A 12,563-nucleotide genomic window follows, 5' to 3' on the forward strand; every position below is an offset into this window, starting at 1 on the left:
TGTGCACATTTGGCTCAGCTGGACTGTACATAGGATTTCACTGCAGGTGACAGAGGAAACACACCATACATCAGACTATGACTTACAATATTCCTCAGGTGTTTTAGAAGAATGCGGAGCTTTGGGGCAGAGAATGAAACATTAAGCTGAACCATCCGTCCAGAATCTAAAGAGAGAGAAGACAGTCAGTAATGACTTCAAAAGAATCATTTGTATGTATGTGTATACTAATACTGCAGGATGGACACATACCTCTTGTGCCCGTTGGCTCAGTGCCACTGAGCACTCCAAGCTCACTCAGAATCCTTCCACTCTGAGGAGACAGATCAAATCAGAATCAGGGTCAACAACGGGATTCCTTAATGAGACATGCTGGATAATCACATGACCTATGCCATGCCTATAATACTGTCATATGGCTTATGCCATGCCTGGCACTCACAAGGTTTAATCATAAGAGTGTTGGCTACATGTGTAGTACTCCAAAGTAGAGTAAATGGAAAAGGGCTAATTATATTGTTATCTGGTTAATTGAAATGCTCTGATTCGTTATGTCGGACTTTTTAACAGTATTGTATGGATAAGTCGGGGTCAACAACCTTGATCCAGCTACTTTAGGATTCTTGGAGATGGACCTGGGTCTGCCCTTAGTCAGTAAAGAGTGTCTAGCCAGCTCTGCTATGGAAAGGACACATGCTTGCTTGCTCTTCAGGACTAGGTCTGAGTTCCAGAGAACCATCATCTCTAAGACAGTTACAATTACCCAAAGTGCCCCAGCGAGAAAGAGAAGGAAGATTAGAAGGTCCAGGATCTGCAAGGCTGTGCTCTGGAGTCAGTCAACAAGATATTGTGCATGTTTATGGCATAAAGACTTTGCCGCTGTGAGAGGGTGTGCTCCGAGGGAAGAAAGGGTTTGCCCTCCTGTCACTGCACAGAGTGTGGATTGCCATTGTGATCCGTGTGTACACTCATTCTTGCCAGACCCACTACCACAGCTATCCCCCACTCAGTGGCGTGCCTAGGGTATTTGGCACCCGGGGCGGGTCCTTTCTCTGGCACCTAATATTTAAATAAAACTGTACCCCCTCACAGTAGTACAACCTTCACAGTAGTACCCACTAACCCCTCATTGTACAACCTTCACAGTAGTTTTGTACAGGTGTGTGTCCTTTTACAGTAGTTATGCCCACATCGTGCCCTCTCACACTAGTTATGCCCTCTCTGTGCCCCTTTGACAGTTGTAATGCCCTCTTTGTGCCCCCTTCACAGTAATAATCCTCATTGTGCCCCCTTCATAGTAATGATCCCCACTGTGCCTCCTTTATAGTAATAATGACCACTGTGCCCCCTTCATAGTAATAATGCCCATTTTGCCCCTTTCACAGTAATCATGCCCATTGTGCCCCCTCCACAGTAGAAATCCTCATTGTGCCCCCTTCACAGTAATAATGCCCATTGTGCCCCCTTCACAGCAATAATGCCCACTGTGCCCTCTTTACAGTAATAATGCCCATTGTGCCCCCTCCACAGTAGAAATCACTATTGTGCCCCCTCCACAGTAGAAATCACTATTGTGCCCCCTCCACAGTAGAAATCACTATTGTGCCCCCTCCACAGTAGAAATCACTATTGTGCCCCCTCCACAGTAGAAATCACTATTGTGCCCCCTCCACAGTAGAAATCACTATTGTGCCCCCTCCACAGTAGAAATCACTATTGTGCCCCCTTCACAGTAATAATGCCCATTGTGCCCCCTTTGCAGTAATAATGCCCACTGTGCCCTCTTCATTGTAGTAATGCCCTCTGGCTCTGTGCCCCCTCCATAGTAGATATGCCCATTGTGCCCCTCCACATTAGTAATACCCTTTGGGCCCCCTCCATAGTAGTAATGCCCTCTGTGCACTCAGCCCCCAGCTGTTTGAAGATAGAGCAGCGCTCATATGAGAGCTGCTTTCTGTTCTGTTCTGTTCACCTGCTCGCCGTAGCATTTGCAGTGATGAGCAGGTAAACAGAGCAGAGAAGGCAGCGCTCATACAAAAAAAAACTTGGAAAACATTACATACAGCGCTACAGAACATACAGGGTCATAAGGCGCCACATATGTACCTCTTACATCCAGTGACTTCTCTTCTCTCATGTAGATATTCTCTTTCCTCTTCTCCTGTTAGACCAGACCAGGTATGGGCAAACTCGGCCCTCCAGCTGTTTTAAAACTACAAATCCCATCATGCCCTGCTGTAGGCTGATAGCTGTAGGCAGATTGGGAATGATGGGATTTGTAGTTTTGCAACAGCTGGAGGGCCGAGTTTGCCCATCCCTGGACCAGACCATCATGGTGATTTCTTTCAGCCATGCCTCGTCTCTGCAGAGTTTAACAGACAGACATCCTATTTTCCTACTTTTCAATCATCCTCCCACCTTCTCAACACCCCATCCTGCCACCCCTAATACTGTGTCTACTGTGCTCCCCAATACTTTCCTGCAGAAACAGTCCCTCTGAAAATACTGGTACTACACAGATAGTCAGTACAAAAACACCCCTTTATATTGTGCGCTAGTAATAAAAAAACACCTTCCTTTCAGATCAGACCCCCATATAAAACCCTAAATGAGATTCCCCCAATATCAGACCAAACCCCCTTTAGACCTATATTTCAGACCCCATATAAGACCCCAGTTTTAAACTTCAGCTCAGACCCCTATTAGACCTCCATGTAAGACCCCGACCCAATATCAGACCTCAGATAAGACCCCTATTAGACCTCCAGACCCACATATCAGACCTCAGACCAGACCCCCATAAGACCTCCAGACTCCCACTAGGCCTCCAGACCCCCACTAGGCCTCCAGACCCCCCAGTCAGACCTCCAGACCCCCAATCAGACCCCCATTAGACCTCCAGACCCCCAGTCAGACCTCCAGACCCCCAGTCAGACCTCCAGACCCCCAGTCAGACCTCCAGACCCCCAGTCAGACCCCCATTAGACCTCCAGACCCCCAGTCAGATGTCCAGACCCTCTAGTCAGACCTCCAAACCCCTCATTAGACCACTCCAGACCCCAGTCAGACCTCCAGACCCCCCCCAGTCAAACATCCAGACCCCCCATTAGACCTCCATATCAGACTGTAAAATAATAAAGTCACTTACCTCTCCTGTCACCTCTCTCCCTGTTCTGGTTGTCTTGCCTTCTCAGGGCCCGTGCTGCAGCCACCTGACCTCCTGCAGCGTCAGGTCAGAGTGCACTCTGTACATCCTGACACTGCAGGCAGCCAGGACACAGCAGCGCGGGCCCTGAGAAGAGCGAGCAGGAGGTGGGGTAAGTACTGTACAGCGCTCACAGCGCTTCTCTCCCCCTCCAGACTAGTAAGCGCTTCTTTTATGGAAGCGCTTACTAGTATTCCCTTTATAAAATACACTGCATCTTATAAAGGAAAAAGCAATGAGTGCTTCCATCTGTATTGATGGAAGCGCTCATTGCTTCTGTTCTGGCACTCCCCTGAGAGGTAACCCCCCCCCCCCCCCCCCCCCGCCACTGCCCCCACTCAATCCTTTTCGGGGGCGAATGCACATGTAATAACAGAAGTGTCCTCAATGGTGGGCCCAGGGGAGTCTGCATGTATCTTTCTGATGTTCACTTTCTGCCCCATGATATCATTCTAGAATGTCTGGAGTGACACAGGTGCTGAATCCACCCATTAGACAGAAACACTTGTAGGAGGATCACTTATCTTAATTCATCAGGACAATCCAAAAATTTGTGAGTAAGGCCTCTTGCACACGAACGTGTGCTGGCCGTGCCCGTGCTGCGGACTGCCATTCACTTGATGGGATCTGCGATCCATCCGTCCCGCAAAAAGATAGAACTTGTCCTATCTTTTTGGGGAATGGAAGCACGGAACGGAACCACAAAAAGCATTCCGTAGTGCTTCCGTAGGGTTCCGTTCCGTGCTTCCATTCCACATCTCTGGATTTGTGGAACCATTCAAGTGAATGGGTCCGCATCCATGATGCAGAATGCACATGGCCATTATTCCCGTGTATACGGCCATGGGGGACACACGGTCGTGTGCAAGAGGCATAACCCTTGGAACTCCCAACCTCCGGGAGCTCAATTGGCTAAATCTTATTAGCTGTTACCCCAGACACCAGGAGACCCATTAGGAATGAGGCACCCGTGGTGTTTATCAACTTTATCAACTTTTAAATCATTGGAGGACCATGTGGACATCCCATTCTGGAATCTGGGGGAGATATAAGCAGTAGCTCATTGATTATCACCTAGTTTTTATAGGCCCATTAAAAGAAGTTACTCCTAGTCATGCAGTGATGGGACATGAGATGGATCATTAACTACATTATGAGGCAGAATGTCAAAACATCAAAACCTGACCACAACTATGTGATGACAACATGATGAGTTGGCAACCATATCATGATTACTACTACCATGTGATAACTACAACCTGGAAACCACTACCACCACAACCTGGTGACCACCATGAACACAAGATAAGCACAACCTAGGAACCACTGCCACCATGTGACAACCATTATGATGACCACACCATCATGTGATAACAACTATCACCACATGATCTTGTAGGACAAGTAGAAGTTAAAAAAATATAAAAATTTAGGGTGGATATCTTGAGTGTCCTTGCTCCTGCTACATTTACACTGACTTCTATGTAGAAACATAGGATGGATTCTTGTTGTATGAATCATCTAGTGCAGGTTATTGTTTTATTAAAGAAGCAGGTTCATACTGGTTGCCTCCATTGTTGCGGTCACATGGCACCAGTCCCAGCATTTTTTCTGCCTGCATCCAGTACTTCAAGCCGCTAGAAATCTGGCAGCAATCTAGTCTCCAGATTCTCATCATGAAAGTTTTAACATGGATTCTGAATAATTGATTGCATTTTCAGCACCAGCTCCACATTCCAGTTCATCCTCCAAGCAGGTACGTGGTAAACATATGTCACCCATGTTAATATCTCAGGGGACCTGGAGACAACATCCTAGGCCCTTGGTGACACAAACAATGTAGCACACTGCACCACTGCAAACAATGTAGCACACTGCACTGCCAGACAACAAAGTATCATGCTGCGGCACCACTACTACACGGCACTGGTACAGAGCCAGAGTCTGGAAAATGAGCTATAACAGCCAGTGCAATGAACAACAACACCATGTGTCCACAACCTGAGATCTGGACCTCACACAACGTTCACACTGAACCACTTCATGGCATGGGAGTCAATGATCAATATTATAACCATCTGCGGAGCACTCACCGCCCTTTGCACCTTCTGCATTCCCTTCACTGCTGCTCTCTTGATAAACTTGGTGAGGGATGGGGTCATCTCTTCGCTCATTCTGCTTAGATCGGATGGCGTCATGTTCGCAAATGCATGAATCAGGAAGTTCAGCTTCACTGATGGACTCTCCAGACTCTCTTTGATTTTGCTGCAGAATGAATCACAATGTCCTCAGCTATGGTCACACTAGGTACTGTGGGGCTGTAATGGTGACCATATTGTTGTCACCAAGCTTTCCTCGATGATTTGGGAGGAATAGATCACACTTTGCCTTGGGACATTACCTGGTAAAATAATTGGCTGCTTCTACATCAGAGTCATACGGGCGCAGCTTATTGTGGACATACTTCAGATCTTCCACCGTGCACAGCTCCGGTAGGCCGGCCTGCAGCATCTGCCGAGATAATGGAGGTTGTGAACTCTCAGCCTCTGAGCCCTGTTATATCTGAATAGATGTTGGATGACAACTACTGATGGTTGCCACTATAGGGTTGAGAAGGACTTGTCACTAAACTTCCCATGCACCCTGAATGGCCTATTAAATAGCACTGTCATATATTGTATATATTCTTTGGCTCCCTCTCCTACAGCTTTGCCTGTATGTCAGTCTTCATTGTAGTTCCGTCAGTTGATTAAAAAATCAGGAGGCTTAGGATGAATAGAGGAGTCTTGGGAGATGGAGGAACTGTGTGTTTTGGAGGGGAGGTGTTATTTTTCCAACATACTGTGAAGTATACAATGCATTTTTAAAATTCTTCAGATCCCTTTATTTTTCACATTTTGTAATGTTGCAGCCTTGTGCAAATTTTTTTTTAAATCCAGTTTTTCCCCATCATTCTGCACTCAATACTCCATAATGATAAAGTGAAATCAGAATGTTCAAAATGTACTAATTTATTAAAAAGCAATAACATATTACATTGACATAAGTATTCAGACCCTTTACTCAGTAGTTGAAACACCCTAGCAGCAATTACAGCCTCCCTTCTTTTTGGGTATAATGCCAAAAGGTTTGTACACCTAGATTTGGGGATTTTCTGCCATTCTTCTCTGCAGATCCTCCCAAGTTCTGTCAGGTTGGATGGGGAGATTTGGTGGACAGCCATTTTCAGGTCTTTCCAGAGATGTTTAATTGGGTTCAAGGCAGGGCTCTGGTTGGACCACTCAAGGACATTCACAGAGTTGTCCCAAAGCCACTCATGTGTTGTCTTTGTTGTGCGCTTCGAGTCATTGACTTGCTGGAAGGTGAACCCTCGGCCTAGTCTGAGGTCCAAAGCACTTTGGATCAGGTTTACATTAAAAATATATCTCTGTACTTTGCTCCATTCAGCTTTCCCTCAACAATGACCAGTCTGCTTGTTCCAGTCGCTAAAAAACACACCACAGCATGATGCTGCCACCACCATGCTTCACTGTAGACAGGGCTGGCCTTAGGTGTTCAGGCGCCCTGTGCAAGCTAATCTTGTGCCTCCCCCCCCCCCCCCTTCACCTAAACACACACAAAGAGGATAACAATCTTTGTAACAAACTTATTTTTTATTACAGATAATTTAAGTGCAAGTGCAAACAAGTACAATCATACCCAGTGTCACCCATAGCCAGTCTCCTGCCCCGCTTAATCATACCCTGTCACCTTTGCCCAGTCCCCTGACCCACTTAATCATACCCAGTGTCACCAAGAGCCAGTCCCCTGCCCCCCTCAATCATACCCTGTCACCTTTACCCAGTCCCCTGCCCTTCTTAATCATACCCAGTGTCACCCTCACCAAGTCCCCTGCCCCCTCAATTAGACCCTGCCCCATAAAATTAAGGGTGACAGACACTGGGTATGATTAAGGGGGCAGGGGACTCGATAAGGGTGACACTGGGTATGATTAAGGGGCAGTGGACTGGCTCTGGGTGACATGGGTATGATTAAGGGGGGCAGGGGACTGGGCAAAGGTAACAGGGTATGATTAAGGACCTTATAATGTGCCAGTAAAAAGGGATCCCCATAATGCCCCCAATAATGTGGCAGTAAGTGTCCCCATAGATGCCCCCCATCATGTGCCAGTATCAAGTGCCTCTCTCCTCCCCCCCACATGTCCCAGTATCATAATGCCATCTCGCCCCCCCAAAGTGCCAGTATCATAGTGCCATCTCCCCCAATGTGCCAGTATCAAGTGCCTCTCTCCTTCCCACCCCCCATGTGACAGTATCAAGTGCCAAACCTCCCCATGTGCCAGTATCAAGTGCCTCTCTCCTCCCCCCCATGTCCCAGTATCATAGTGCCATCTTGCCCCCCCAAAAGTCCCAGTATCAAGTGCCTCTCTCCTTCCCACCCCCCATGTGCCAGTATCATAGTGCCCCCCATGTGCCAGTATCAAGTGCCAAACCCCCCATCTCCCAGTATCATAGTGCCATCTCCCCCCCAAAAAAGTGCCAGTATCAAGTGCCTCTCCAGCCCCCCCATGTACCAGTATCATAGTGCCATCTCCCCCCCCAAAAGTGCCAGTATCAAGTGCCTCTCTCTTCCCCCCCCATGTGCCAGTATCATAGTGCCATCTCCCCCCCCCAATGTGCCAGTATCAAGTGCCTCTCTCCTTCCCAACCATGTGCCAGTATCAGGTGCCAACCCCCTCCCCCCATGTGCCAGTATCAAGTGCCTCCCGCTCCCCCCATGCGGCAGTAACAGTCGGGTATTTAAAAAAAACAAAACTAAAAAATACACTTATACTTACCTCCATGTCAGTGATGCGCTGCAGGCCTCTTCCGGCCTGCATGTCCATATATGGAGTCAGTGCTTGTGTATTCTAATTTAGCCTGTATTTCAGAAAAGTTTCTGCTGGGAATCAAACCCACGACCTTCTATATCAGAGGCAAGGCACTTACCCACACAGCTATAAGAGCTGCATAGCTGCTGACTGAAAAAATATGAGACTTCTACTGTAGACTCTGTTATAGTCAGTGTACATCTATACACATGACAGCTGCCCCAACACACCCAGCACAGTCCTTTAGGTGCTTTTTTTTTTGCATACTCAATGCAGGCTCTGATGTTTCTTTCACTGAGGAGAGGCTTCTTTCTGGCCACTCTGCCATAAATCCCAGAATGGTAGAGTGCTGTAGTGACAGTTGACGTTTCTCCCATCTGCACACAGGATCCTTGGAGCTCAGCCAGAATGACCATTGGGTTATTGGTCACCTCACTTACCAATGTCCTTCTCCCACGATTACTTAGTTTGGTGGGGTGGCCAGCTCTAGGAAGAATCCTGGTTGTTCCAAACTTCTTCCATTTAAGAATTATGGAGGGAACTGTGGAGCAGAAATGTTACCTACCCTTCTTCTCTTTGCTTCCACAATCCACACAATCCTGTCTCTGAGCTCTACAGGAAGTTCTTTCCTCTTCATGGCTTGGTTTTTGCTCAGATATGAATTGTCAGATGTGAGACCTTATATAGACAGGGGTATGTGACTGTCCAAATCACATCCAATCAACTGAATTTACCACAGGTAGACTCCAATCAAGGTGTAGAAATATCTCATAGATGATTAAGAGAAATGGGAGCCCCCCAGAGCTAAATTTCAAGTGTCATAGCAAAGGGTCTGAATACTTATGTCAATGCCAATTTTAGCTTTCCCTTTTTATGCATTTTTATAAACTTTTGCTTTCTCATTACAGGGTGCTGAGTGCACAATGATGGGGGAACACAATAAAAAAATAAAAAAAAATGTTAAAAAAGTGAAAGGGTCTGAAGACTTTCTGAATGCATTGTAATCAGGCTGTGTACACTCTGTAATTGGTGATTGGGCCCCTACTGGAACCTTGCAAGTTCTTCATGCTCCAGAAAATTCCTAACCATGCTGTAATGGTGACATGTCATTTGGGACTCTGTAGTGGCTCCATGTAACACGTGAACTCAGAAAGTACCATGTAACACTGCCAGGAACATTGCATCTACATAACAATCCAGGACCTTGTATGACATCTATGGTGAGAGGTTTGTCGTGAGAGATGTGCAGTCTGGGCCCCTGGGATCACTCACCAGCTCCAGGAGGGTGATAATCAGGTAACTGTATCTCCGGATAATGTTGTATGCGCAGCAGCAGAGCTCTGCAAACTCCTGAGCGCGTTCTGGTCGTTTACCTTCTTCAGTGATGAAAGACTCCATCTCTGTGGTGAATATGAATGGCGCCCTATCTCTGGAATGAATAGATAACCATAATTAGTAACAGTTAATTCTGCAGAGCCAGGATTTGTGGGTTATGAAAACTGCCTAGCTAGTACCATAAATTATTAATAAATAATGAGCTGAATATTCAAGCAGTAATATGATAGGAAACAAGCACAAGTTTAGCTCCGCAGCTGCTATGGTAATCTATAGAAATATGGAGCAAAGACTCCCAGAACAGCAACACAGAGGAATAAGATATCACTAATATGGCATCATTTTTCACTAGTTTTTATTTGGCAGCCTGTGGAGCGCTAGGTTGCCTAGCAACCAGTGGATATCCTCTGCAGGTGACCACTACTTTGTTACATGCAGCAGTTCTGTCTGCTGTAAAATACACTGCGTCTCGATTTTGAACCAGCTTTTATTATCTGCAATACAGTAGGCTGCCTCTCCATGCTGTACAGGCTAGTATTTTCTGCTGTACAGTAGACTGCCTCTCCATGCTGCACAGGCTTGTATTTTCTGCTGTACTGTAGACTGCCTCTCCATGCTGCACAGGCTTGTATTTTCTGCTGTACAGTAGACTGCCTCTCCATGCTGTACAGGCTAGTATTTTCTGCTGTAGAGTAGACTGCCTCTCCATGCTGCACAGGCTTGTATTTTCTGCTGTACTGTAGACTGCCTCTCCATGCTGCACAGGCTTGCATTTTCTGCTGTACAGTAGACTGCCTCTCCATGCTGCACAGGCTAGTATTTTCTGCTGTACAGTAGACTGCCTCTCCATGCTGCACAGGCTTGTATTTTCTGCTGTACTGTAGACTGCCTCTCCATGCTGCACAGGCTTGCATTTTCTGCTGTACTGTAGACTGCCTCTCCATGCTGCACAGGCTTGCATTTTCTGCTGTACTGTAGACTGCCTCTCCATGCTGCACAGGCTTGTATTTTCTGCTGTACAGTAGACTGCCTCTCCATGCTGCACAGGCTTGTATTTTCTGCTGTACTGTAGACTGCCTCTCCATGCTGCACAGGCTTGTATTTTCTGCTGTACTGTAGACTGCCTCTCCATGCTGCACAGGCTTGCATTTTCTGCTGTACAGTAGGCTGCCTCTCCATGCTGCACAGGCTTGTATTTTCTGCTGTACAGTAGACTGCCTCTCCATGCTGCACAGGCTTGTATTTTCTGCTGTACAGTAGACTGCCTCTCCATGCTGCACAGGCTTGTATTTTCTGCTGTACTGTAGACTGCCTCTCCATGCTGCACAGGTTTGTATTTTCTGCTGTACAGTAGACTGCCTCTCCATGCTGCACAGGCTTGTATTTTCTGCTGTACAGTAGACTGCCTGGCCGCCACCGCCTGCCAATGCCGTACATTCTTGTATATCTTTTGTACTGTAGGCTGCCTATCCATCCTGCGCAGTCTTGCAATATCTGCCATACAGTAGACTGTGTATGCTGCACTACCTACCTCCATGTCTGATGATTGATGTGATTGATGCCTGTTGCCATGAGGACATCCCAGTCAAGGATACTGATGGGATGTCCACCTGGCATCAAGCACTGGTCACATTGATCATCATGTGTCTTTCTCCTAATTTGCTGCTCCCATTAATAGACTCCCCAGAGTCATTAGTACTTTCGTCGCCTTCCCTCGCCTCGTCTAACACAAATTGCAGATGACGTTTCTCAGTTAAGCAGCTAATTGCCCATTCTCCCTGTATGTAGATTAAAGCTGACAGTATGGGGGGGGGGGGGGGGGTGTTCTCGCTCAAAGCTCTCCCCCCTTAACCCCTTTATCATGAGTCAATGTGAGTTTGTCAGATAAAATGCTACACAACTTATACAATTATATAACCGAGTGTTCATTAGAAAGCAGATCAGGCAGAGGCATATGTAGGGGACCTCATATCTAGTTTTTTTTTTTACCTTCGTTGACAGTTGTCACCCTCTCAAGGAATACCCCAACCCCCCAGAGATCAAGTGACACCAACATCACAACTGTGAGATATGTTCATCATATGACCTGATATAACAGCATAAAAGCTTCAGCATAAAAGCTTCGGACTCTGTCACTGTCTCAGTCACTCACTGATCTGTGGGCGGAGGGGACAATAAGGCCATTGTTAGGATTATTTTAATTTCATCAGAGAAGCACTAGTAAGAATCCAGTCCCCAGGCGCTTGCTCCACCTCCTAAATTTCCATTATTCCACAATTCCTCAGCTCTCCTGAAAAAGCCTTGGCGCCTATGTGTGTTACTTCACTTCTTACCTCTTAATTTTTCCAAACTTCTGTGCATTACCCATAAACTTCCCAAAGTCAATATGAAACATGTGACCAGAGCTGGTAAGCATGATGTTGTCATTGTGACGGTCGCAGACACCCAGGAGGAACGTGATGACGCACCAACCAGCACAGGAGCACAAGAAGTTGTCAGAAGCCTGAGGAGAAAAGCCAAGAAAATGTTACCAAAATGTGAGAAGAACTGTATACAAGAATGTATTGTACACCAGCTACCAACCAACCGTGTCCTACAAACCTACTAACTATCCCCCTACCAACTGTGCCCACCTATAAACCTAAAGATTGTCCATACTTGCAGACACTGACCACCTACCAGCCTGCAAACTGTACCTACCTACAGACTGTGCCCACCTACAAACAAATACTGTGATTACCTACACATCATAGATACCAGCTGCTGCATCTTCCAGAGCTACATACCTGCTGCACCCTATCTAACTGCCCGCATTGTTTGCTTGATGGTACCTGTCTGTGTATTGGAGAACAGGAATCTAGGAATCTGTGGTGAATTATTTACGTTCCATAAAAGGGTACTTGGACATGTTGCGGATTACATCCATTTTTTTGCGTGCAAAACCCACAGCATAATAAACTATTGGCAAAGTGAAAGATTTGACAAATCTCATGTACACTTTGAATATTTCTTCCCAGCTGAAATTGGCCTACTGTGTGAATTTTTGAAATCTGCAACATTTCAATAGTCTCTGTGGATTTTTAGTGCATTGCAAAGGGTGAGACTGGGGCAAAACTGCATCAAAATCCAGAAGCAACACGTGGATTTTGGTGA

At 46.5% G+C, this 12,563-nt stretch overlaps 1 protein-coding gene across 1 annotated transcript in view; it reads right to left on the reverse strand.

Annotated features, from left to right (window-relative positions):
- The window catches only part of PIK3C2G (phosphatidylinositol-4-phosphate 3-kinase catalytic subunit type 2 gamma), a 102,273-nt gene that overhangs the window by 1,731 nt on the left and 87,979 nt on the right, over nucleotides 1-12,563 (reverse strand). Inside the window, exons 27-32 of the mRNA XM_044277501.1 lie at nucleotides 11,744-11,913; nucleotides 9,348-9,504; nucleotides 5,607-5,716; nucleotides 5,299-5,470; nucleotides 253-313; nucleotides 87-166 (exon numbers count right to left, since the gene is read on the reverse strand). Coding sequence (XP_044133436.1) covers nucleotides 87-166; nucleotides 253-313; nucleotides 5,299-5,470; nucleotides 5,607-5,716; nucleotides 9,348-9,504; nucleotides 11,744-11,913 — 750 coding nt within the window. The remainder of the gene's footprint in view (nucleotides 1-86; nucleotides 167-252; nucleotides 314-5,298; nucleotides 5,471-5,606; nucleotides 5,717-9,347; nucleotides 9,505-11,743; nucleotides 11,914-12,563) is intronic.

Source organism: Bufo gargarizans, chromosome 2 (genome assembly GCF_014858855.1).
Source record: "Bufo gargarizans isolate SCDJY-AF-19 chromosome 2, ASM1485885v1, whole genome shotgun sequence".
Lineage (NCBI taxonomy): Eukaryota > Metazoa > Chordata > Amphibia > Anura > Bufonidae > Bufo > Bufo gargarizans.